At 41.7% G+C, this 27864-nt stretch overlaps 2 protein-coding genes and 2 pseudogenes across 8 annotated transcripts in view; all 4 read left to right on the forward strand.

Moving 5' to 3' along the window:
- LOC122700236 (protocadherin alpha-2-like) overlaps nucleotides 1-27864 on the forward strand; it is a 165882-nt gene that overhangs the window by 29537 nt on the left and 108481 nt on the right.
- LOC122700233 (protocadherin alpha-C2) overlaps nucleotides 1-27864 on the forward strand; it is a 190562-nt gene that overhangs the window by 22956 nt on the left and 139742 nt on the right. The window contains exon 2 of one of the 7 annotated variants that reach the window (XM_043912985.1): nucleotides 4128-4233. The exons of 3 other annotated variants lie outside the window; for them this stretch is intronic. In XM_043912985.1, the coding sequence (XP_043768920.1) occupies nucleotides 4128-4214 (87 nt within the window). In that variant the 3' untranslated portion in view covers nucleotides 4215-4233. Of the gene's footprint in view, nucleotides 1-4127; nucleotides 6718-24158; nucleotides 26704-27864 lie in introns of those variants that run through there. 3 more of the 7 variants (XM_043912972.1, XM_043912976.1, XM_043912984.1) reach the window with 3 other exon arrangements.
- The window catches only part of LOC122700248, a 127260-nt pseudogene continuing 108482 nt past the window's right edge, over nucleotides 9087-27864 (forward strand).
- The window catches only part of LOC122700250, a 119065-nt pseudogene continuing 108475 nt past the window's right edge, over nucleotides 17275-27864 (forward strand).

Below are 27864 nucleotides of genomic sequence, written 5' to 3' on the forward strand. Positions count from 1 at the left end.
CCTTTTCTCGTTTGCCTTTAGCTTCTCTTCTTTTCTCAGCTATTTTTAAGGCCTCCTCAGACAATCATTTTTCCTTTTTGCATTTCTTTTTCTTCAGGATGGTCTTGATCACTGCCTCCTGTACAATATCATGAACCTCCATCCATAGTTCTTCAGGCACTCTATCAGATCTAATCCCTTGAATCTATATGTCACTTCTACTGTATAATCATAAGGGATTTGATTTAGGTCATACCTGAATGGTCTAGTGGTTTTCCTTACTGTCTTCAATTTAAGTCTGAATTTTGCAATAAGGAGTTCATGATCTGAGCCACAGTCAGCCCCTGGCCTTGTTTTTGCTGACTGCGTAGAGCTTCTCCATCTTTGGCTGCAAAGCATATAATCAATCTGATTTCAGTATTGACCATCTGGTGATGTCCATGAGTAGAGTCTTCTCTTGTGTTGTTGGAACAGGGTGTTTGCTATGACCAGTGCGTTCTCTTGGAAAAACTCTTTTGTTAGCCTTTGCCATTCTTCATTTTGTACTCCAAGGCCAGATTTGCCTGTTACTCTAGGTATCTCTTGACCTTCTACTTTTGCATTCCAGTCCCCTACGATGAAAAGGGCATCTTTTTTGGGTGTTAATTCTAGAAGGTCTTGTAGGTCTTCATACAATCGATCAACTTCAGCTTCTTCAGCATTACTGATTGGGACATAGACTTGGATTACTGTGATACTGAATAGCTTGTCTTGGAAATGAACAGAGATCATTTGGTCGTTTTTGAAGTTGCACCCAAGTATTGTATTTCTGATTCTTTTGTTGACTATGAGGGCTACTCCATTTCTTCTAAGGGATTCTTGCCCACAGTAGTAGATATAATGGTCATCTGAGTTAAATTCAACCATTCCAGTCCATTTTAGTTCACTGATTCCTAAAATGTCAGTGTTCACTCTTGCCATCTCCTGTTTGCTCACTTCCAATTTACCTTGATTCATGGACCTAACATTCCAAGTTCCTATGCAATATTGTACTTTACAGGATCGGACTTGACTTCCATCACCAGTCATAGCCACCACTGGGCATTGTTTTTGCTTTGGCTCCATGTCTTCATTCTTTCTGGAGTTATTTCTCTACTCTTCTCCAGTAGCATTTTGGGCACCTACCAACCTGGGAAGTTCATCTTTGAGTGTCATATCTTTTTGCCTTTTCATACTGTTCATGGGGTTCTCAAGGCAAGAATACTGAAGTGATTTGCCATTCCCTTCTCCAGTGGACCACGTTTTATCAGAACTCTCCATCATATACCTGCTGAAATATTTCAAATGTTCTAATTTATTGGTTATTCTCCTAGAGAATTTTTTATATACAAGTGAACTGTCTTCTCCTACTTTAAAACACAATGTTTATATTGATTTTCCTTTCCTCCTTCATTTGATATAATTTGTCTATTATTTAAGGAGATTTTTTCATTCTTTTCTCTAGTCCATGTTGTCCCATTTTGCAGCTGTATCATAATTCCCAACACCAATGTTAAGTGGAGCAATGATTAATTCTTCTCTTATTTTTTCTTTTTCAATTCACAAATTATTATATTGGTGGGAAGTAATTGTGAATTCTCACCCCTGGGAAAATCTTAACTTTTTTTAATTAGAAGACATTTGTTTTTTTTGTTGCCTTTTGTTTTTAGATTAAAAATACTATATGATATAATGAAAAATACTGTATGATATGAGTTTATTGTTTACTAATACAATTTTTTTTACAACAAAGCCATACATTTTGTCTGCTATAGGTGATAATGCTCTTCATATCAAATACAGAGAACTATTTTTCTACACTTTTTGAAAAAACAGTATGGGCTTAGGCAGTAATAAATATTTCACATTTCATATGACAAAATGCCAATTTCCCTTTTTATTGCTTTTTCTATTTCTATATATTCTCACATATATTTAATTCTTAAATATATTTATAACATATTATTTAAACATTTCTAATATCTCATTACTTTGGGGAAGTCCTATAAACAGAGAAGGCATTCTCACCATTGTGTGAATTTGTAGTTACCAGTTGTCAGCTTTTTAAAAATCAAGTTAATTCAGTTTTGAAATATAAACTCTTTGATTTATAACTAAAATTTTTCTTTGCTGAGGAGGAAGCTGTTAATAAACTTTTTTCTGTACATAATATTTTTCCTTGACTAGATGAACTATTTGAGTTAATAACTGAACAAAAATATAAGATGTTTCTTATGAAGAGACCAGTATTTCCCTTTTCCAAATTAATTTATTTTGCATATATGATTTCAGTAATATCGTATAATTTTCTACCTGGAGCCAATAAATAGAATTATTGCAACTCTTCCAATTAATCAGATTATATTAGCAACCTTCTGGAAATTGCTAGGAACTCCAATAGAAAGAGAAACTTGATACTTTAACTATGTTAGAAGTTGATATTCAAAGAGACTCTTCATTTAGGGCAGCAATTTATGAAATACCTTAACCACTATAGAAAACTTTCAACTAACAAGACTATACGGCAATATAGATTTTGTCAAGGCTTATCTTCCTGTAAGCAAAGGAATCTTTTGCTTGGGGGGCTTAGTTTTGGTTAGCAAATGAACTCAATAGTTACTAAAAATAATTGTAATAGAAAGTCAGTGATAAGGACTACTACTTATTGGATAAATGTTAGATATAGGATATGTTATGTAATTTATGTAAGGTGTTCTCATGTTGGGGATACTTTGTATTACAGTTGTCTGTGAGGATTATACAAGTATATCAGGATTCTGGAGAAGGGTGAGTGTTGGTGTGTGTTTATTTGAAAAATCTTTTTTATGACTTTCATTGTATCATTTAGAGAGAGTTTAATTATCTACAGTTGATGACAGTAAGGATGAATTCATGGTAAAATTGACATTTTGACATGACTTTCATATGAGTGGAGCATTTTTTACAGGTAAAGGTGGAGATAATTTTAAAAAATTGAACAAAGATTCTATTGAGGAAGAAGGCAAGTAAGTGATCTATGTTGTCTGCAAAATAGAGATAATATTGGAAACTAGTTAAAAATAACACCAGAAATGTGGCTTGTGATCACATCTCAGGTCACAGAGAAGTGATTCTAACATCTTGGAATTTATTCGTTTAGTGCAATCCAATAAAAACTGTACCCATGAAGATAAATATGGTGGTATGTGATAAGACAGATGGGCTATAGGCCAACTTTGAATAGGACAAGTAGGGGACATGGAGTAATAAAAAAAATTCCATAGAGGTGACATGTAAAATGTTAATGCCATTAAATAAAAGGTGAATTGAAGGGTTTGAATTTGGTGAGTATTAATAATTTATCTTTATAACCTTCAAATTGTAATAAAATTATTTTCTGGGAGTTATCAGCATGTATAGGTAAAAATGATTATCACAACCATTGAAAAGAGGAAGGAAGATGTGAATTGGGGAATACCTTCAACAAAAGTCTTGTTTGAAATGTTGGAAGTGGATAAGAGCACTTTAATGAAGGCATGTAAGAGCTTGAAGTAGAAAGAAAAGGATAACGTCATTAAAGCACAATAGGTAGAAATTCCACAAGATTTTGCAGTGATGGAGATGTATGCAAAGGAAAACGTTTTGAGGGGGAGACCTAATAGAAGCTGTAGAGAAATTAAGAAATGCTGTAAAGATTATGTTCCCAAATTTTCATCCTCCATTATTAAATAAAGGAAACATTATTAGGAGCAGTTGATGTTCATTGAACAAAGGAAGAATGAACTTTGATCATCTATAAGGTCTTTAAAATTTGGGTAAAATTTGTTAATTTAAAATCACACTCTTTTATCAGAGCAAAATATAATAGCATATCTTGTGACAGAAATATATGCACATGTTTATTCTCTACACAAAATATGGAGGATAATTTGCACTTCTAATTCCCACTTAAACTTTCTAAACTGGTTGATACAGTTTTTACATTACTAGAAGAAAAGTTGTTTCACTGTGAATATTCTGAACCCTTACTCTAAACTAATAAGACAGATGAGATATTTACAAACATGAGGAGATATACTATAAAAGTAAGGTAAAAGACATATATATATGTATAATATATATAGCATGAATTCATTTCTTACCCTTTGGAGCCGCATGATGTCGCTGTCTACCATGAATACACAAGCTGCTATTCAAGTCCATTTCCTCCCTTTATTGCATCCTTCCAAGAGTGCTGAATGATGGCAGTCGCAGAAGAACTGAATTAACAGACTCGGGATCATACAATATTTCATCTTAATGCCTAGACAAGATTTCCTGATGGAAATAAACCAGCAAGTATTTGAAATGGTTATTACGCTTGAAGGTCGACTGAGATCCTGGTGTTTGCTGCTCTCGCTTCTGCTTCTTGCAGCCTGGGAAGCAGGGAGCGGCCAGGTCCACTACTCGGTACCGGAGGAGGCCAAACACGGCACCTTCGTGGGCCGCATCGCCCAGGACCTGGGACTGGAGTTGGCGGAGCTGGTGCCCCGCCTGTTCCGGGTGGCGTCCAAAGGCCGCGGGGACCTTCTGGAAGTAAATCTGCAGAATGGCATTTTGTTTGTGAATTCTCGGATCGACCGAGAGGAGCTGTGCGGGCGGAGCGCGGAGTGCAGCATCCACCTGGAGGTGATCGTGGACCGGCCGCTGCAGGTGTTCCATGTGGAGGTGGAGGTGAAGGACATTAACGACAACCCGCCTGTGTTCCCGGTAAAGGAACAAAGAGTGTTGATTTACGAATCTAGGCTGCCAGATTCTTTGTTTCCACTAGAGGGCGCATCGGATGCAGATGTGGGGTCAAATTCTATCTTAACCTACAGACTCACTTCCAACGAGAATTTCGCGCTGGATGTGAAAACAAACAGCGATGACAGTACACAAATTGGGCTCGTGTTAAGGAAATCCTTGGACAGAGAGGAAGTGCCCGAACATAACTTACTCCTCATGGCCACTGACCAAGGCAAACCTGAGCTCACTGGCACTGTTCAGCTGCTGATCACCGTACTGGATGTGAATGACAATGCTCCCAGTTTTGGACAATCTGAATATGAAGTAAAAATATTTGAAAACTCAGATAACGGAACAATAGTTATCCGAGTGAATGCTTCTGATAGGGATGAAGGAGCGAACGGGGAGATAGCATATTCTTTTAATAGTCTTGTTCCAGCCACTATTCGTAACCAGTTTAGAATAGATGCGAATACTGGAGAAATAGTTATTCAAGGGAACTTAGATTTTGAAAATATGAATTTATACAAAATCCGTATTGAAGCGACTGACAAAGGCCACCCTCCCATGGCTGGTCATTGCACTGTTTTAGTGAAAGTCTTGGATAAAAATGATAATGTCCCTCAGATTGCATTGACTTCCTTATCCTTGCCCGTCAGAGAGGATGCTCAATTCGGTACTGTCATAGCCCTAATTAGAGTGTCCGATCTCGACTCAGGTCCCAATGGGCAGGTGACCTGCTCTCTGACGCCCTATGTTCCTTTCAAACTGGTGTCCACCTTCAAGAATTACTATTCACTAGTGCTGGACAGCACCTTGGACCGAGAAAACGTGGCGAACTATGAGGTAGTGGTGACAGCGAGGGACGGGGGCTCGCCTTCGCTGTCGGCCATGGCCAGCGTGTCCGTGGAGGTGGCCGACGTGAACGACAACGCGCCCGCGTTCCCGCAGCCCGGGTACACGGTGTTCGTCAAGGAGAACAACCCGCCCGGCTGCCACATCTTCACCGTGTCGGCGCGAGACTCAGACGCGCAGGAGAACGCGCTGGTGTCCTACTCGCTGGTGGAGCGGCGGGTGGGCGAGCGCGCGCTGTCGAGCTACGTGTCGGTGCACGCGGAGAGCGGCAAGGTGTACGCGCTGCAGCCGCTGGACCACGAGGAGCTGGAGCTGCTGCAGTTCCAGGTGAGCGCGCGCGACGCGGGCGTGCCGCCCCTGGGCAGCAACGTGACGCTGCAGGTGTTCGTGCTGGACGAGAACGACAACGCGCCTGCGCTGCTGCCGCCCGGGCCAGGCGGAGGACCCAGCGCGGTGAGCCAGGTGGTGTCGAGGTCGGTGGACGCGGGCCACGTGGTGGCGAAGGTGCGCGCGGTGGACGCGGACTCGGGCTACAACGCGTGGCTGTCGTACGAGCTGCAGCCGGCGGCGGGTGGCGCGCGCATCCCGTTCCGCGTGGGGCTGTACAGCGGCGAGATCAGCACGACGCGCGCCCTGGACGAGGCGGACGCGCCGCGCCAGCGCCTGCTGGTGCTGGTGAAGGACCACGGCGAGCCGGCGCTGACGGCCACGGCCACCGTGCTGCTGTCGCTGGAGGACAGCGGCCAGGCGCCCAAGGCCTCTTCGCGGGCGTTGTCTGGTGCAGCTGGCGCAGAGACGGCGTTAGTGGATGTGAACGTGTACCTGATCGTCGCCATCTGCGCGGTGTCCAGCCTGTTGGTGCTCACGCTGCTGCTGTACACGGCGCTGCGGTGCTCGGCGCCGCCCAGCGAGGGCGCGTGCGGGCCGGTGAAGCCCAGGCTGGTGTGCTCCAGCGCGGTGGGGAGCTGGTCTTACTCGCAGGAGAGGCGACAGAGGGTGTGCTCTGGGGAGGGGCCGCCCAAGACCGACCTCATGGCCTTCAGCCCCAGCCTACCAGCCTGTCCAGTAGTGGCGGATATGGGCGAGCATCAGGATTTAAAGGATGATGGTCTTTCCAAAGTAAGCCTGAATTTTCATAATTACCAGTTGATTTTTTAAAATGTTTTCATTATTTTCCTTGGGTTTATGTTTAAACTTTCCTATTTCAACAAAGTGAGTAATTTTGCATTATATACATGTTTTTTTTCTTCGTTAATTATTATAATCTCTTTGGTTTTTTAAACTTGAGTAGAGTGGAATCAGACATTATTAAAACATCATTCTACACGTCAAGATTTTTGTCTCAAAACTCAAAATTTCCTTAGATAACCAATTGTGATACATTTAAAAAATGCATTGGTAGTATTTTTCCTTATTAATTTTGTAGACTTTGATAATTTTGCATTTGAACTTCAGGAGAGTTATTTCACACTCATTTTAATTGATATATTATTTCAACATCACTTTATTATAGTTTTATCCTTCAGCTTCCTTCTTCCTTCCTTTCCTTCTTCTTTCTCTCTTTTCTTTGATGCTTCTGCTTAGCCAACACTGTCGATTATCCACTTTGTTTAATGACTGTCTTCATCATATCTTAAATCTATATTCCTTTTTGGGCTTGGTGATTCCAAGAGTCCAAGAATCTGTAGTGCTTATTTACTGTTGTCCTTTTAAATGATTTAGAGACAAAGTACATAATGATAGTTATTCCAATAACTAATATTCTTCTTTTTAAAAATTATTTATTTATTGCTTTGCTGGATATTCATTACTGTGTGGGGTTTTCTCTAGTTTTGGGGAGCAAGGGCTACTCTCTAGCTGTGGAGCATGGGCTTCTCATTGTAAAGGCTTCTCTTGTTGCAGATCACAGGTTCTAGAGCTGGTGGGCTCAGTATTTGCAGCTCCTGAACTCTAGTGCACAGGCTCAATAGTTGTGGTTCATGGGCTTAGTTGCTCTGGGCATGTGGGATCTTCCTGGATCAGGGATTGAACCCATGTCTCCTGCATTAGCAGGCAGATTCTTTACCTTTGAGCCTCCAGTGAGGCCCAGAATACTTCTGATTGGGATGAAAAAGTAAATGGGGAAATTTCACACTCTTTCAACTACCATGTAGCACCCATGTTATTGCTCGGCTTATCAGGGATCCAAATATTTGACAATAATTCAATAGAATGTGGACTTTGACCAAGTAAATTCATGTAACATGTGCATTGAGTTCTCAGACACTGAAAACCCCATATTTATGTTTGACTTTTATTTGGTGGGCTCCTTTTCATAGGGAGTTTATTTCTTCTAATTTAATGCTTTCATTATTTATTCTGTATTATGATTTAAAGTATTCATTTCTCTACATGCAAGAAATAGATAGTAGTGTTAATTTTTGTAAGTTTTGAAAATGATGCTGTGCCAAGAATCATTGAGTTAGCAAGACCCAGCCCCTGGCTTCAAGAAGTTGGTAGAAAAATAAAGATATCTGTCATACATAAATATTATCATCATAGAAGGCTGAATATTATAACAGGTACAAGAAATGTAAATTACTGTGAGTGGATTGAACAGAAATAACTGCCTATTTTTCTATTTGAAGAAACCCTTCAAGAGGTATGATACTTTTAGCGGTTTGTAAATGGAAAAGTTTCCTTTGAGAGAATACTGAGTATAATAGGTATTCTTGGGAACAGAGGAACTTAAAGAAATGAGTACATACAAAATCCCAAATGTACCTGGACACAGAGAATAGTTTGTTTTGGTTAAAACATGGTTCCCATAGGAAAGAGTATGTGATAAAGCAGGAAAAGTAATGTGAGAAAAAGTTCTTGGGTAATTTGAGCACTTCACTAAGAAATTTTGACTCACCTCTCATTATTTGAAAGGTATAAAAAATGTGAATCAATAGGAATAAAAGGTGTTTTTCACTAAGATGACTGCCAGGATTAAGAGAAGGATAAAGGAGTTGTGACAAGATGACACAATAAGAAGCTATTGCAATAATTCAGGACAGCAACAATATTTAAAACCCATTTAGGTACATGTAAAACTTGGAGAGCATTAGAATACAGATGTTAATTATTTTATTTGCATTGGGAACATAGGAGTGAAATATTTTTAAAAAAACCCTCACTCTGTTAAGTAGAAGTAAAAAGGATAAAACACCCCAAGCTTGATTAAAGTCTGCTTTCTTAAGTAAAGAATGTGAATTATTTCCTCATATTCCTTGCTCCCCCAAACAAATAACCTTTCTAAGTTTTTATTCCATTAGATTCTTGAGATCCTGGGTCCCTAGAGAGACCAGGAATTTTCTTAAAAGAAACAGAAGAAAAATGAATTTTCTGAACTGTGAACTAAGGATTTTAAAATTTACTATTGCTAACATAATTCAATTTGTAACTAATTTTTTTATCCTAATTTTAAATGTTTTGTAAAGAACATATTTTCAAGGCATAAGGAACCACAATTATGGTCATATTAAATATTAGGCACATAAATCTCCTAATAAAGCCTTAAACAAGCATGAGAAATATGGTCCTACACTTGAAGAAAAATAAAGAAAAATTCAGAAGTTGAAATAAAACCTCGTGTCCTAATAATACAAAGCTGATTTTTTTAAAATTCGTACTTACTATTTGGGCCACATGATGTCGCTCTTTACTGTGAAATTCTCTCAAGTGAGAATTAAGTCACATTGGAAAGAGTCTCCACTCTGTTCGGAGGTTGAACAATGGCGAACACATCATGAAAATAAAGAAGGGATAAGAAGATTCCTCTAAATTTTGGAACAAGATACACTGGAAGAAAATCCCAATAATTTGAGATGTACTCAATTCTAGGTGACTTGGGGAACCGGCATCTATTGCTATTTTTTATAATTCTCTCGATCTGGAAGACAGCAAGCGGCCAGGTCCACTACTCTGTCCTGGAGGAGGCCAAACACGGCACCTTCGTGGGCCGCATCGCCCAGGACCTGGGACTGGAGCTGGAGGAGCTGGTGCCGCGCCTGTTCCGGGTGGCGTCCAAGGACCTCGGGGACCTTCTGGAGGTAAATCTGCAGAATGGCATTTTGTTCGTGAATTCTCGGATCGACCGGGAGGAGCTGTGCGGGCGGAACGCGGAATGCAGCATCCACCTGGAGGTGATCGTGGACCGGCCGCTGCAGGTGTTCCATGTGGAGGTGGAGGTGAAGGACATTAACGACAACCCGCCTGTGTTCCAGGGGACACAAAAGAATCTGTTTATCGCTGAATCCAGGCCGCTTGACTCTCGGTTTCCACTAGAGGGCGCCTCCGACGCAGATATCGGGGAGAACGCTCTGTTGACTTACAGGCTGAGCTCCAGTGAGTATTTCTCTCTGGACGTACCAACCACCGACCAACAGGTAAAACCTCTCAGTCTTGTATTACGCAAACCTTTAGACAGGGAAGAATCTCCGGAACTTCATTTAGTGCTCACGGCCACTGACAGAGGCAAACCTGAGCTGACTGGCACCGTTCAGTTACTCATCAACGTGCTAGACGCCAATGACAACGCTCCAGTTTTTGATAGAACACTCTATGCTGTGAAATTAGCAGAAAACGTCCCTAATGGGACGCTGGTAATTAAACTTAACGCCTCAGATTTAGACGAAGGCTTGAATGCGGATATTATTTACTCATTCTCTAGTGACGCTTCTCCTGATATAAAATGTAAATTCTACATAGACCCTGTAAGTGGGGAAATTACAGTTACAGGACACATCGATTTTGAAGAAAGAAAAACCTACAAAATCCGAGTAGAGGCGACTGATAAAGGCTCCCTACCCCTGAATGGTCACTGTACAGTTCTTGTGGAAGTTTTGGACGCTAATGACAATCCTCCAGTGTTGACTGTCACTTCCCTGTCCCTTCCTATCTCAGAGAATGCTCAGCCAGGCACAGTCATCACCTTGATTAACGTGTCTGACCGAGATTCTGGAGCAAATGGACAGGTGACCTGTTCTCTGACGCCACATGTCCCCTTCAAGCTAGTGTCCACCTTCAAGAATTACTATTCGCTGGTCCTAGACAGTGCCTTGGATCGTGAGAACGTAGCGAACTATGAAGTAGTGGTGACAGCGAGGGACGGGGGCTCGCCTTCGCTGTCGGCCATGGCCAGCGTGTCCGTGGAGGTGGCCGACGTGAACGACAACGCGCCCGCGTTCCCGCAGCCCGAGTACACGGTGTTCGTCAAGGAGAACAACCCGCCCGGCTGCCACATCTTCACCGTGTCGGCGCGGGACGCGGACGCGCAGGAGAACGCGCTGGTGTCCTACTCGCTGGTGGAGCGGCGGGTGGGCGAGCGCGCGCTGTCGAGCTACGTGTCGGTGCACGCGGAGAGCGGCAAGGTGTACGCGCTGCAGCCGCTGGACCACGAGGAGCTGGAGCTGCTGCAGTTCCAGGTGAGCGCGCGCGACGCGGGCGTGCCGCCCCTGGGCAGCAACGTGACGCTGCAGGTGTTCGTGCTGGACGAGAACGACAATGCGCCTGCGCTGCTGCCGCCCGGGCCAGGCGGAGGACCCGGCGCGGTGAGCCAGGTGGTGTCGAGGTCGGTGGACGCGGGCCACGTGGTGGCGAAGGTGCGCGCGGTGGACGCGGACTCGGGCTACAACGCGTGGCTGTCGTACGAGCTGCAGCCGGCGGCGGGTGGCGCGCGCATCCCGTTCCGCGTGGGGCTGTACAGCGGCGAGATCAGCACGACGCGCGCCCTGGACGAGGCGGACGCGCCGCGCCAGCGCCTGCTGGTGCTGGTGAAGGACCACGGCGAGCCGGCGCTGACGGCCACGGCCACCGTGCTGCTGTCGCTGGAGGACAGCGGCCAGGCGCCCAAGGCCTCTTCGCGGGCGTTGTCTGGTGCAGCTGGCGCAGAGACGGCGTTAGTGGATGTGAACGTGTACCTGATCGTCGCCATCTGCGCGGTGTCCAGCCTGTTGGTGCTCACGCTGCTGCTGTACACGGCGCTGCGGTGCTCGGCGCCGCCCAGCGAGGGCGCGTGCGGGCCGGTGAAGCCCAGGCTGGTGTGCTCCAGCGCGGTGGGGAGCTGGTCTTACTCGCAGGAGAGGCGGCAGAGGGTGTGCTCTGGGGAGGGGCCGCCCAAGACCGACCTCATGGCCTTCAGCCCCAGTCTGCCTCCATTCCCAGGTGCTGAAGCCATAGGCAAACAGCAAGACTTAAATGTTGATCATTGCACGGAAGTAAGTCTATTTATGTTTACATTATAATTATTTACAGTGAAATATCATAATTACTTTAAAAGTATTTCATATATTTTCTTTTTAAAATATATTGCAAATTTCACAGTTCTATATACAAACATTATTTTGGTTTATAAATATCTACAATTAATTGTTAGTTTCCCCAGATTTATAGAAATAGTTGTTGTATAACATTCCCCATAAGGTGTAAAAGATGATAATTTTATATACGTGTATATAGTGTATTTAGTTGCAATTTCTCAGTGCTATCCGACATTATTAACTATTTCCCCAAGTTGGATTTCTGGTCAAATTAAAATTATCCTTCGATGAATTTCTTATTGGATATGATTTTATCCTTTGTAATACCTCACTTTATGAACACTAAGAACTTCCAGTGTATATGTATTCCTCCACGTAGCATTTATTTTCATGATTACGTATTGTGTATACTATTTAACCTTCACATTGTATGTTTTGATAATATTGAAGTATTGTTTGGTGATTAGTTTTAATTTACTCACTTAAGATCAGAGTCGATACATTTCATTTCATTTTCTTCTCTTTCTTACTGTTGTTATATAGATATACAGATATATCTACAACTTTAACTGTACTATTTTCAACCCGGGTCTCCCATATTTGGGGTTATTCTTTACTGTCTGAGCCACCAGGGGAGCCCGTATTTATATAGAGTTTCTCTGTTGGTATATTAAGCAGTTTAGTTATGCTGTTTTTCAGTTGCTAAGTTATGTGCAACTCTGCAACCTCATGAATTGCAGCATACCAGGCTTCCGTGTCCTTCATTATCTCTGGGAGTTTATTCTAACTCATGTCCATTGAGTCAGTGATGCTATCCAACTATCTCATACTTTCTTGTCCCTTTCTCCTCTTGCCCTCAATCTTTCCCAGCATCAGGGTCTTTTCTAATGAGTCAGCTCTTTGGCTCTTTGCATCAGGTGCCCAAATATTGGAGCTTCAACATATCAGTCCTTCCAATGAATATTCAGGGTTTATTTCCTTTAGGATTGACTGGTTTGATCTCCTTGCTGTCTAAGGGATTCTCAAGAGTCTTCTCTAGCACCACAATTCAAAAGCATCAATTCTTCCACATTCAACCTTTTTCATGGTCCAACTCTCACATGCATACATGACTACTGAGAAAACCATAGCTTTGAGTACCTGGGCCTTTGTTGGCAAAGTGACATCTTTGCTTTTTAATACACTGTCTAGGTTTGTAATAGCTTTCCTTCCAAGGAGCAAGCGTCTTTTAGTTTAATGGCTGCAGTCACCATTCACAGTGATTTTGGAGCCCAAGAAAATAAAATCTGTCACTATTTCCACATGACTATTTGCCATGAGGTGATGGAACAGGACGCCATGACCTAAGTTTTTTGAATGTTGAGTTTTAAGCCAGCCTTTTCACTCTCCACTTTCACCCTCATCAAGAGGCTCTTTAGTTCCTCTTCACTTTCTGTCATTAGTGTCATCTAAATCTGAGTTTAAAGAGTAATAATTTCTTCTCAAAATTTAAATGTTTTCATCCTATATTTATTATAGACCAGAAATTATAAAAATAGGTAATAAAAAAGGAATAATAAAAATAGGAACTATCAGGTTATTCCTTGGAGGTCCAATGTTTAGAACTCAGTGATTTCACTACTGGAGACCCAAGTTTGTAAATCCCTAATAGGGGGAATAAGATTCTGCAAACTACTCAGCCAAACAAAGAAAAAAACCCCAAACAGAAAATACACAAAAAACTCACAATACAATATCCTCTCAATACAATATCAAATAGATCATTTTACTATTTCAAGATATATACTTTATTATCAGATAATTTTTGTCATGTCAATCATTTAATATGTTTTGAGGATGTAAGTATAGTGAATAATTGCTTTTAGACTGATAAAAATCTACTTAATTCTAATTATTAATATTGAATAAAGTACTATCAGCCCTTAGTAGATGAGTTGGAGTAGTGCGGGAAAATATTTCTCATTGATTTTTATTTTATATGTGACTTAGAAAAATATTGTGAATAGAAGAAGTATGTATGAATGCCATTCTTGGTGACCCACTGGTAAATTTATAAATTTTCATTACATAGAATATGCAGATGTTAGGACCCATTAATTCAAGTAAAGATTTTTAGTGTTATAGAGTAAAATTTTGAAAGTCCAAGGAAGTTTATTAGTTTGCCATTTCATGTTTTCATTTTTTTGCTTGTTCTTGTCTTTTTAAAATATTTTTTCTTATAACTCTTTGACCTGCCTTGATGTTAATCAGACAGTCATAGATTTTGAGCATTTTCTTTTGGAGAAAATAGTGTCATTTAATGGAATAGAACGAAAGGTTTCTGGTATTCTCAATTCTTATAATTTGTTATTAACATATTTCTTCATCTTATTATCAGTTACAGTCAGCAATATAATTTGTGATCTCATCTTATTTCCTTTGATCAATTGTAAGTAATCTGAAATCAGTGTTATTTTGCAGTTTATTTTATATTTCTTAAAATGCCATCACTGCCTATAGTTGATTATTAAAAGTACATGACATAAAAAGAATAACTTTAATTTTAGTCTTCAATGTAAATGGCTGTGTATTGTTATATATGCTTATTTTTATTGTACTGCTTGAATCAAATATGGAGTTTTAACTTTGTGAACGTGATAGTACTCTTAGATTTCCTATTCCATGCTTATCTGATTCTCAGGTATAACTTTAATCCCTCAATTCTCCTCCTGTTTATTTTTAAAAAATTCCTTAATTAGAAACAAAGACTGTTTCCACCACCTACCATTTACGTGACAACTCTTATAATTTCAATCACTTTAGTTCTGTGTTCCTCCAACTCTCTAACTGGTATTTGAATTTCAATTTGGAAGTATGCCTATCACAAAGAGGGAGTCAAAATCTACATCTGTATTTTAATACTTTTCACTATTTTATCAATGCAAAGCTTTTAGCTATTAAATATTTCTTAAACTGAAAGGCACCAGAGCTCAGTTATTAAATACTGTGAACCCTGAAGCATCCTGTATCAAAATTTCATCTCTATAAATTTTTCTTCATATAATGTTTGTTAAAACATCTGTTATTTCAATTCCTTGGCTTCACATCCTATGAAAGATGAATGAGTTCTATTGCATAGAATTTTTGTATCAAATAAGTAAATATTTATAAATTTGCTTATAAAACTATGGCAAGTACTGTGTGCATAAGAAAATTTAATTACTATTATTCAAAAGAGTACAAGGAGTTCATATTTGGAAATGGAGAAACTAAAATCTTTGAAAGTCATTATGACCTTCCATATTACTCTTATGTAAAAATCATCTTTTGTGAAGTTATTTTCAGATTAACCTAGAATGTCTCAATGCTTTGAATTCTTTGGGGTTAGAATAAAAAATTCATCGAGGGACTTCCCTGGTGGTCCAGTGGCTGAGACTCTGCACTCTCAGTGCAGGGGTTCTGGAGTTCAATCCCTGGCTAGGGAACTACATGCCATATGCCACAACTAAGATCCAGCAAAGTCAAATAAAACAAATAAATATATTAAAAAAAAATTCATCGAAAAGTCAGTTGTTATGGGTTTTGGAAACTCTAATTAGCACTCTGGGTATAGAAAATCTTTTTGGATCTAGAAAGTTATTTAGATAAAACCTCCTTAGGGAAAGTCTAGACTATCTTGTGTGGACAGTGATGTATTTTTCCATGTTTATAAGTTGCATCAAATCAGAAGTCTGAGAACATGTTTGAAATCTTTGTTCTTTTCCATTAGTAGTGTTTCCTTTTCCTTAAAAAGAAATACACAATATGTCTTATTGATGATTTAAAAATTAGTAGTACTTACTTCCTGCTAAGGAAGTAAGCCACATATATAGAGTGTTATAGAATAACTTTTAAAATATAGCTATTTATCTTCATTAAATATTAATAGATCTTTAGAGGATTCCAAGACCATGTCAGCATGCTAAAAACAACTGAATTATGAAAACCCAGCCTCTAACTTTGAAAAGCTTGAGATAAAAAACACATGAGTCATACAACTTAAAAGAAGATATTAAAAAAGCTATAAAAGTGGGGCTACAGTTGAAAGAAAATCATTCCTTGTTTGCATTTTTAAAGGAACACTTGGAAGGGTCATGGTGTTTTCAAATGAGTAAATTTCCCCTGAACACTTCTGTGAAGGAGAAAATTAGGCAAACTTGAAGACACCCACAAGTTTCAATTGACTGGAAACATGGAATAATCCATTTTGATGAAAACATGTGGTTCACATAAAATAAAGGCCAAAAAGTGATATGAAAATATCTCTTGATTTTGAGTACTAGACTAAGTCACTTTGAGTAGTAGATTAAGAAATTTGGATTCTTCAGAAGTTAGTTGGGAGCTAGCAAAAGATTTTAAACAAAGAAGTCAACATTGTATTTCAAAAGTTTGGATGGAAAGAAAATCTAGGAAGCTACTTCAATAATCAAGGATAACAGCATTAGGTAAAAATGTTTCTTAGGTTGCTGTAGGAATATGAAAGAAAAGAAAGATATATAGAAGCATCAGTGGCACCATAAACTATATAATTTTGCTTCTACCAATTAAATTTTTAAAAAATTTTATATTGGAGTATATTTGACTTATGCCTTTACTCTTGAGAAGCACTAAAATCTAGATGTGAGTAATCTATTTGCTGTTTGAAATGAGAGTAGAATTCACAAGTGAACTTTCCTTGTTAAGTAGATACTAAGAAGGAAGAATCCCAAGCATATCTTCAAAACTGGAAACTGGCCTAAGTACTAAAGATGAACAATAATGAAATTAAATATATATTATGAAAAGACATAATATAAACTATAGTGGGGATTTTTAAATAAGATATTCATAAATACTAAGGCTTGGAAAAATTGAACTATATAGATATAGGCACGCAACACATTTCTGGAAACAAGTTATATAATCTCTAATAAAAATATAGAATAGTATCTTGGTACACAATATAGTAAAGCAAATTCTGGTCTTATTTTACATACATTCAATTCATAAAATTACTTAAGAAAATACCCAGTATTAACTGCTCAATTTCCTAAATTATTTTTTCAGACATGAGAGAGTGGCTTTCTCATCGGTAGGGTTTCCTAGAGACCCTGGAAATAATCACCAAAATCTTATAGCCAAAACCCTAAATCTATAAATGTGGAAGATCCTGAATTACAGGATGAAAGAATCTTCCACTTTAAAATTCCTGGTTGTTTGATCATTTTTATTGTTACTTCATTTCTGTGATTATTTTAAAATTGTGTGGAATGTTTTCCCAGGTGACAAAAGTTCACAATTTTGGTTTATACTAAACTTTTAGAGGTACTTAGTTTGCTAGAATGCCTCCAACAAGACACAAATAGTGTTCTCTATTTCATTAAGGATTAAGAAAAAATTCAGAGAAGGAAGTAAAATTTCTCAGGATAAGGTAAAATGTTTAGCCATGGAGTATGTACTTACTTTTTGGGCCACGTGATGTCACTCTCCGCCGAGAAATTCTCTGATTCAAGGCGCCAGCCATCTTTGAGGCTTAGGAAAGATACTCGAGTCTTTTATAGTTTCCTAGTGCAGAACAATGACGAACACAGCAGGATGGAACTGACGGAATCAGAAGATTTACCTTAATATTGAGACATTTTTCACTAAGAAGAAATAAGCTCGACTATTTGAAATGCTGTGCGCAAGTCAAGGCAACCAAGGGAAGCGGAATCTACTACTACTGTTTGTCACCCTCCTAGCCTGGGAGACAGGGAGTGGCCAGGTTCGTTATTCAGTTATGGAGGAGGCCAAACACGGCACCTTCGTGGGCCACATCGCCCAGGACCTAAGGCTGGAGCTGCAAGAGCTAGTGCCCCGCTTGTTCCAGTTGGATTCCAAAGGTCTTGGGGACCTTCTGGAGGTAAATCTGCAGAATGGCATTTTGTTTGTGAATTCTCGGATCGACCGGGAGGAGCTCTGCGGGCGGAGGGCAGAGTGCAGTATCCACCTGGAGGTGATCGTGGACCGGCCGCTGCAGGTGTTCCATGTGGAGGTGGAGGTGAAGGACATTAACGACAACCCGCCTGTGTTCCAGGGGACACAAAAGAATCTGTTTATCGCTGAATCCAGGCCGCTTGACTCTCGGTTTCCACTAGAGGGCGCCTCCGACGCAGATATCGGGGAGAACGCTCTGTTGACTTACAGGCTGAGCTCCAGTGAGTATTTCTCTCTGGACGTACCAACCACCGACCAACAGGTAAAACCTCTCAGTCTTGTATTACGCAAACCTTTAGACAGGGAAGAATCTCCGGAACTTCATTTAGTGCTCACGGCCACTGACAGAGGCAAACCTGAGCTGACTGGCACCGTTCAGTTACTCATCAACGTGCTAGACGCCAATGACAACGCTCCAGTTTTTGATAGAACACTCTATGCTGTGAAATTAGCAGAAAACGTCCCTAATGGGACGCTGGTAATTAAACTTAACGCCTCAGATTTAGACGAAGGCTTGAATGCGGATATTATTTACTCATTCTCTAGTGACGCTTCTCCTGATATAAAATGTAAATTCTACATAGACCCTGTAAGTGGGGAAATTACAGTTACAGGACACATCGATTTTGAAGAAAGAAAAACCTACAAAATCCGAGTAGAGGCGACTGATAAAGGCTCCCTACCCCTGAATGGTCACTGTACAGTTCTTGTGGAAGTTTTGGACGCTAATGATAATGCTCCTAAGTTGACTATCAAAACTCTCTGGCTCCCCGTCAAAGAGGACGCTCAGCTGGGGACAATCATCGCCCTGATCAGTGTGATTGACGGAGATGAAGGTGAAAATGGACAGGTGACCTGTTCTCTGACACCTCATGTCCCCTTCAAGCTAGTGTCCACCTTCAAGAATTACTATTCGCTGGTCCTGGATAGTGCCTTGGATCGTGAGAGCGTAGCGAACTATGAAGTAGTGGTCACCGCGAGGGATGGGGGCTCGCCTTCGCTATCGGCCACCGCCAGCGTGTCCGTGGAGGTGGCCGACGTGAACGACAACGCGCCCGCGTTCCCGCAGCCCGAGTACACGGTGTTCGTCAAGGAGAACAACCCGCCCGGCTGCCACATCTTCACCGTGTCGGCGCGGGACGCGGACGCGCAGGAGAACGCGCTGGTGTCCTACTCGCTGGTGGAGCGGCGGGTGGGCGAGCGCGCGCTGTCGAGCTACGTGTCGGTGCACGCGGAGAGCGGCAAGGTGTACGCGCTGCAGCCGCTGGACCACGAGGAGCTGGAGCTGCTGCAGTTCCAGGTGAGCGCGCGCGACGCGGGCGTGCCGCCCCTGGGCAGCAACGTGACGCTGCAGGTGTTCGTGCTGGACGAGAACGACAACGCGCCTGCGCTGCTGCCGCCCGGGCCAGGCGGAGGACCCAGCGCGGTGAGCCAGGTGGTGTCGAGGTCGGTGGACGCGGGCCACGTGGTGGCGAAGGTGCGCGCGGTGGACGCGGACTCGGGCTACAACGCGTGGCTGTCGTACGAGCTGCAGCCGGCGGCGGGTGGCGCGCGCATCCCGTTCCGCGTGGGGCTGTACAGCGGCGAGATCAGCACGACGCGCGCCCTGGACGAGGCGGACGCGCCGCGCCAGCGCCTGCTGGTGCTGGTGAAGGACCACGGCGAGCCGGCGCTGACGGCCACGGCCACCGTGCTGCTGTCGCTGGAGGACAGCGGCCAGGCGCCCAAGGCCTCTTCGCGGGCGTTGTCTGGTGCAGCTGGCGCAGAGACGGCGTTAGTGGATGTGAACGTGTACCTGATCGTCGCCATCTGCGCGGTGTCCAGCCTGTTGGTGCTCACGCTGCTGCTGTACACGGCGCTGCGGTGCTCGGCGCCGCCCAGCGAGGGCGCGTGCGGGCCGGTGAAGCCCAGGCTGGTGTGCTCCAGCGCGGTGGGGAGCTGGTCTTACTCGCAGGAGAGGCGGCAGAGGGTGTGCTCTGGGGAGGGGCCGCCCAAGACCGACCTCATGGCCTTCAGCCCCAGCCTACCTCCGTGTCCTGGATCTGTAGCCAATGATCCACAGGCTTCTTTGGACTCTTCTGGTAAGGTGGGTTATTCTAATATTTTATTTGTTCATTGTTGTGTTCCGTCTTGAAAAATATCTTAATTATCTTTTAAGGTATATTAGAATGCTTTCATCCATTTATCCTAGTTCTGCCAGGATGTTTAAATTTATTTGCAGAACGTGAATACCTTTATTTATTTATTTTAATTTTGAGTTTTTTATATGTACTTCCAATAGAGAATTATTATAAACCATGCATTAAACAGATATTTTTTGAGACTGAATTCATTTTACTTAGAACCTGTTCTGGGAGTCATATTGAATTCCTGATCCATTGTTGCCACCTTAACTGAAAACTATTAGGTGTAAACAAATTTAGTCGTTACTCTTTAAGTAAATGGCAACACCATTCTAAACTAAGCATGGGACTGTAGTCTTAATTCTTTTGTTTTTAAGCAACCCCATAGCAGGTATAGTGAGTGGGCTTCCCTGATGACTCAGAGGGTAAAGCGTCTGTCTGAAATGCTGGAGACCTGGGTTCGATCCCTGGGTCAGGAAGATACTCTGGAGAAGGAAATGGCAACCCACTCCAGGACTCTTGCCTGGAAAATCCCATGGACAGAAGAGCCTGGTAGACTATAGTCCATGGGGTTGCAAAGAGTCGTATGCAACTGAGGAACTTTGCTTTTACTTTACTTTACTATAGCAGGTATATGAGTAACTGTGACCTTGTTAACTTGGTAGTTGTCTACCTTTTTGGAGACATGGTGGTCAGCACTAATTAGTGTCTGTAACTTCAATGAGTAACTTTCTCTATACCTAGAAAAAAGATGCTTTACTTTAGGAATCTCATTTTGAATATAAGTGTTTCAAATATAACTCATTCCCTCTTGTTAAAAAAATTTTTTTTACATTGTCTGACAGTGTAGTTCACAAGAAAATGTTGTTTAAGAATCTTTTCTACCACTTAGAAAATTTCCTGAAATTCATGTTTTATCTGATATTGAAAATACTTCCTGAAAGGTACTCTCTTTCCTCGAGAAGACTTTCTCCTTTTAAATTTTTTTGTTAGTGATATAATAATGCTCAAGCATTAAAAATATATCTACATTCTGCACTTCGAATTCTCTTGAAATTAACTGTATGGAACTTAAGCAGTTTACAAGAGGATTTTTTTTCTTTCAATAGTTCAAAAGACAGAAATCTGTAGATGAGGTTGTGCACCTTTAAATTTATTACATGTTAAACTACATTTCCTGGATTGTGGCTTATGAGTTTCAAATTGGTGGTTCTCCACACTCTATCTTTAGTCTGAACATTCGTTTTCTTTTCTAATTTATATTTTAAAAACTTCCTTTATTTTTGCATTGTATTTTTCTAATGCACCTTGTATTTCTACTCGGGGATTTTATTCTTTATTGTGTCAGGTGTTTTACAAGGTATTTCTTAATTAAAGACTCAGCAGAGCAAAATCAGAATGGCTTTGAGAGTAGAGTCACCATATAACCATAAATGTGCTAGTAAAAATCTCTTAAAATAAAACACTTCAGTGCTTTTCTTGTGTCCAAAGAACATATTTGGTATATGCTACAAAGCAATCTACTATTTTCCATTCTATTTATTTCAAAACTTGAGTATTTTCTGAACTCCTGTAATAAAACCTATGTCTATTGGCATAACTCACTTTAAATACAGACTTATACTTCCAGTTATTTCTGTCTGTGCACTTTTTCAGTTTTCATATGCCACATGTATGTGGGTCAAGGTATTTGATTATGTTATATGGATTGAGGGATACTAGAAATGTCATTTGCTTCTCCCCCAAATTCCCACCACTCTTCTAGTATCTTAGATCTAGTATTATTCATTAAGTACTTATTACATCTTCTATAATTATACATTTTATTCTTTATCATTTTTAATTGTATCAATATAATTAGTAATTTGGTCCCTTATACTAATCTTTATTCCCTCCCAGAACGTGGGTTATCATTGTGTGCAAATTTTCAGATCAGTAAACATCTTAGTCATTTATTTTTCAGGCCATCAGGAAGCATGAGCACAGTATAACTCGGGGAACTGGGAAGTTCCAAAAGAGGGCAGAGGCCAGAACAGAGAGGTGAGAGCTTAGAAGACACTTCAGTGTTTTGCCTGCCTAGTAACTAACTACCCCTCTGTTTATCTGTAGATATCATTCTTCACTTTAAGCCAGAATCATGAGACCAGCAATGAAGCCCCCCTATGCCAGTCCCTGAATTGTAGTGTCAAGATAGGGCTAACTACAGTTATGACATTTAGACACTTTTGAGAGTGAAGGGGGCACTATACAGATTTATACAAGATTGTAGACAAACACAGAGGGTATCCAGGCTGACTGGGGTCTGTGGTCAGCCTGTCCTCAAAACTGAACATTCTGGTTCCCAGACATCACCTCAAATTTCTGAAATTATCAGTAAAATTTGTATTTTAACAAGCATTCCAGGTAACTCTTATTCAACTGAAGTTTTAGATGCAATAGCTCTAATGAGTTGCTTGGGAAAGTAAGTTCTTATCAAGACAAGATGTAACTTAACTACACTACTTTTTATTCATTATTGGAGATTTATATTGGGACATTTATGCTATTAATTGGTTCAAAAATGCTCATTAACAGCAATAGAATTTACCTTATATCATTATCTTGTGTTGAGATGATTAATCAATGATAAACTTATTTTTAGACTCCAGATAGTATTGACAGCTCACACTGAACATTGCTATTATGGATGGATAGATGAACTCATTTAAATTTTGATTATGTTTTGTAAGAAAAGTAACTCTTAAAATCAGAATTTGAATAGACTTTGACACTAGAATCATTCTAGAGGAGTATAGGACCATAATATCAGAATTTAGCAGCATACATACATCAGTGAATTAACTGACCCTCATTCCTATAAATTTTCCTATTCATAAATATTCTATTTTCCAGCTCTTAATAACTGTAAGAGTTCAAAATTATTGATTTCTTTTAAAAATAAAAACATATTAAAGAAATTATCCTTTGGATCAGACAAAACTCTTAAGTTTTCCTTTTTGAAAAAGGAGAAACTTCAGGTTTTATCATTAGTGTAGATGTATTAATTGAGAATTTCAGTTACTGAATATTTGATTCCAAGAATTTTGAGATAAAATATTTTTGCCACAGGTGATGAAAAACTATTGAAACAGAAAATTATTAGATAAAGCCAAAACTCTATATTTGGGGTATTTGAAAAAACAAAAATATGACAAAGATGAAATTAGTTGTCTCTGAAAGTAGAAATCAAATTATATTATTTTAAATCATAATTAAGATTTTTTGCTCATGTAAGATGTGTATAAAAACTGAAACTTCCCCCTCTATAACTACTCAATAAAAGCACTTTTCTGTTCCCTTAAAGATAGGAAAACTGCTCAGCCTGTGCAGTAGCAATAGTAAAGGCTTTATAGGGTGACACCATTTTATAGGTAATAATTTTCCCCAAAGAGCCAATTCTGGTCTTGAGCATTATGAAAACAAAGTGGCTAAAGTGAGTTCTGAGAATAACTGCCATTTATGAAACACTCACTCTCAAAGTACTATTCTAGGCACTTAATATATCATAATTCATGCAACCACCATATTATTATTAATCTTCTATGAGTGTTATCAAAGTGGAAACTGAGATGGAGAGGTTAGATTATTTTCCCCAAGTCACACAGCTAGTAAGTTGAAGACTAGGAATAAGAAGAGAGGAATTTCTGATGTTGAAGCCTGTGACCTTCTCTGCATTCTAGTGATGATTGGCGCTTAGAAGTTGCAAATACCTCACAGAGAATTGATGATTGAAATTAGTGTCTGAATAAGGTTTACTTAATATCAAAATAATGATGAAGAGAGTGAATTGTGTTAGAAGTTGAAGAGAGTTAAATTCGTTATCCAACAAAACACTAGTACACTCAGTATTATACAAATATTAAAGTTGTTTTCAAATTTAGCTAATGACAGTCATGGTTGGAAGGAATTACTTCTGGGTGCTTTTCCATTCAAGAAAATGCTGCACTGCATATGGACAATGATTATTATTGTATACAGAAAAAACATAATGTGTCTTTGAAAGTTCATAAAGATATAAATTTGTGAAAATACAATGAAAAGATACCAATGAGTTGTTAAACTCATCGAATTGTACTTACACATTAAGCCACCGGATGTCGCTGTCTTCCACAAAAATGGCTTTTCAGAACAGACTCATAATCCTGTTTCTCAAGGACTAGGAAAGAGCTACATTCGGAGATCTCAGCCATTTCGATAAAATTGAATGTAAGATATGGAATAGGAAAATTCGGAGCGTGTGGGTGTGTTCTAGACGACCCAGTTATTGATTTGTAAAACAGAAGATGGGTATGATGTTGGTCTACAGACCCAGCGGTCTGAGCACCCGGCGCCTGCTTCTCTCCTTTCTGTTTGTTGCAGCCTGGGACGCTGGGAGCGGCCAGGTCCACTACTCGGTCCCGGAGGAGGCTAAACACGGCACTTTCGTGGGTCGCATCGCTCAGGACCTGGGGCTGGAGCTGGCGGAGCTCGTGCCCCGCCTGTTCCGGATTGCATCCAAAGGCCGCGGGGACTTGCTGGAGGTAAATCTGCAGAATGGCATTTTGTTCGTGAATTCTCGGATCGACCGGGAGGAGCTGTGCGGGCGGAGCGCGGAGTGCAGCATCCACCTGGAGGTGATCGTGGACCGGCCGCTGCAGGTGTTCCATGTGGAGGTGGAAGTGAAGGACATTAACGACAACCGGCCGGTTTTCTCCACCTCAGAACAAAAGCTCTCAATTCTGGAATCTCAGCCGCTTGACTCTCGATTTCCTCTAGAAGGCGCATCTGATGCGGATATTGGAGAGAACGCAGTGCTTACTTACGGACTCAGTTCAAATGAGTTTTTCACTCTTGATATTATAAACAAAAAGGACAAAGGCAAATTACCAGTGCTTGTTCTAAGCAAACTGCTGGATCGTGAAGAAAATCCTCAGCTTCGGTTGTTATTAACGACAACTGATGGAGGCAAACCTGAACTTACCGGATCTGTTACTCTGCTGATCCTGGTGTTAGATGCCAATGACAATGCACCTGTATTTGACCAAACCGTGTATGAAGTTAAGATGTATGAAAATTCAGCGAACCAAACATTGGTTATTTGGTTAAATGCTTCTGATGCGGATGAAGGGATAAACAAGGAGGTAATATATTCATTTAGCTCTTTGGTTCCACCCACCGTAAGAAGGAAATTTTTAATTAATGAAAGAACGGGAGAAGTAAGAATCAATGATGCCATTGACTTCGAAGATAGTAACACTTACGAAATTCATGTAGATGTTACAGATAAAGGAAACCTACCCATGGTTGGTCACTGCACCGTCCTAGTGGAAATTCTGGATGAAAATGATAATTCACCTGAGCTGGTTGTCACTTCTTTGGCTCTCCCGGTGCGAGAGGATGCTCAGGTAGGTACCGTCATATCCCTGATCAGCGTGTCCGACCGTGACTCTGGTGCCAACGGGCAGGTGACCTGCTCACTAACACCTGAAAGCCCCTTCAAACTAGTGTCCACCTTTAAGAATTACTATTCACTCGTGTTGGACAGCGTCTTGGATCGCGAGAGCGTGGCGAACTATGAGGTGGTGCTGACTGCGAGGGACGGGGGCTCGCCTTCGCTGTCGGCCACGGCCAGCGTGTCCGTGGAGGTGGCCGACGTGAACGACAACGCGCCCGCGTTCCCGCAGCCCGAGTACACAGTGTTCGTCAAGGAGAACAACCCGCCCGGCTGCCACATCTTCACCGTGTCGGCGCGGGACGCGGACGCGCAGGAGAACGCGCTGGTGTCCTACTCGCTGGTGGAGCGGCGGGTGGGCGAGCGCGCGCTGTCGAGCTACGTGTCGGTGCACGCGGAGAGCGGCAAGGTGTACGCGCTGCAGCCGCTGGACCACGAGGAGCTGGAGCTGCTGCAGTTCCAGGTGAGCGCGCGCGACGCGGGCGTGCCGCCCCTGGGCAGCAACGTGACGCTGCAGGTGTTCGTGCTGGACGAGAACGACAACGCGCCTGCGCTGCTGCCGCCCGGGCCAGGCGGAGGACCCAGCGCGGTGAGCCAGGTGGTGTCGAGGTCGGTGGACGCGGGCCACGTGGTGGCGAAGGTGCGCGCGGTGGACGCGGACTCGGGCTACAACGCGTGGCTGTCGTACGAGCTGCAGCCGGCGGCGGGTGGCGCGCGCAGCCCGTTCCGCGTGGGGCTGTACAGCGGCGAGATCAGCACGACGCGCGCCCTGGACGAGGCGGACGCGCCGCGCCAGCGCCTGCTGGTGCTGGTGAAGGACCACGGCGAGCCGGCGCTGACGGCCACGGCCACCGTGCTGCTGTCGCTGGAGGACAGCGGCCAGGCGCCCAAGGCCTCTTCGCGGGCGTTGTCTGGTGCAGCTGGCGCAGAGACGGCGTTAGTGGATGTGAACGTGTACCTGATCGTCGCCATCTGCGCGGTGTCCAGCCTGTTGGTGCTCACGCTGCTGCTGTACACGGCGCTGCGGTGCTCGGCGCCGCCCAGCGAGGGCGCGTGCGGGCCGGTGAAGCCCAGGCTGGTGTGCTCCAGCGCGGTGGGGAGCTGGTCTTACTCGCAGGAGAGGCGGCAGAGGGTGTGCTCTGGGGAGGGGCCGCCCAAGACCGACCTCATGGCCTTCAGCCCCAGTCTTCCGCCGTGTCTTCAGCCAGAAGTGGAAGTGGAAGAACAGTCTATTGAAGGCGACCGCTCTATCAAGGTGGGTTATTACTTTTTTATTTTCATGCTTTGCTGCGTGAATATTTTATTTTACCCCGTTTTCCCGCCTCAAATATATTTCTTGGAGTATCTTTATCTTTTGTCTAAAGAACATACATTTTTATAAAATATCTGAAACATTTCTTGTAATAAGTTTTGTAATATTGTTTTTTTCTAAAGATTCACTTTATATTTTGTTTACAGTACCCTCTGCATCACCTTTTGATTGATACTTCAATTTTTAGTAAATGCCTTGTATACTAAATTCATTTATATTTTCCAGTACAAATATTTTGTGTAGGTTGAAGGTTTTGATGTTTTCCCCCAAAACCAGTATCTTTTTATGTTAGAAATATTTGTAAGGAAAGTACTTTTATTATTAAATCTAAAATTTGAAATGACCCTATTGCATTAAAAAAAACTGCTATGATCAATTCCGTCTGTGGTAAAAATGTGGGTTTTGCTCCTTAAGTAAAGAATATGTGTAGTGCAACATAACTTTTAATGCATACTTGAACTTCAGTGTTTACACATTGGAGTATGTATACTGGGAGATAGTTCATAAAATATGTCCTAATCAATGGAGTTAAGTGTTTGGACTCAAAATATTTTTCATTTTTATTTATTTTATTTTACTGATTTTAAATTTTAATGCGACAATATCTTCCAGTGGCTCTGTTATTAAGATAAATATATTTTTATTTTTAAAAATATTTGGTTGTACTGAGTCGTCGTTGTTGTGTAGACTTTTCTCTAGTTGGGGTGAGTAGGGCTTTCCCTGTAATTGCTGTGCACGGGTTTCTCATTGCAGTGACTTCCCTGTGCAAAGCAAGGCTTTTGGGCTCATGGGCTTCCGTAGTTGAAGCACGTGCGCTCAGTAATTGCCACTTCAGGGCTCTGGAGCACAGGCTCAGCAGTTGTGGTGCATGGGCTTAGTTGCTTGGCAGCCTGTGGAATCTTCCCAGACCAGGGATGGAACCCATATCTTCTATATTAGCAGGCAAATTCTTTACCACTGAACCACCAGGGAAGCCCAACATATATCTTTTAAACAACTTTGTGGACAGTTTCTTTCATTCAATTCAGAAGGACTGACATTTTAGAATCAAGTCATATAAGTTTCCTGAGTCAAGCATTACTCTCACCCCTTCTCCCTGGGAGC

This window comes from Cervus elaphus, chromosome 9, assembly GCF_910594005.1.
Source record: "Cervus elaphus chromosome 9, mCerEla1.1, whole genome shotgun sequence".
Lineage (NCBI taxonomy): Eukaryota > Metazoa > Chordata > Mammalia > Artiodactyla > Cervidae > Cervus > Cervus elaphus.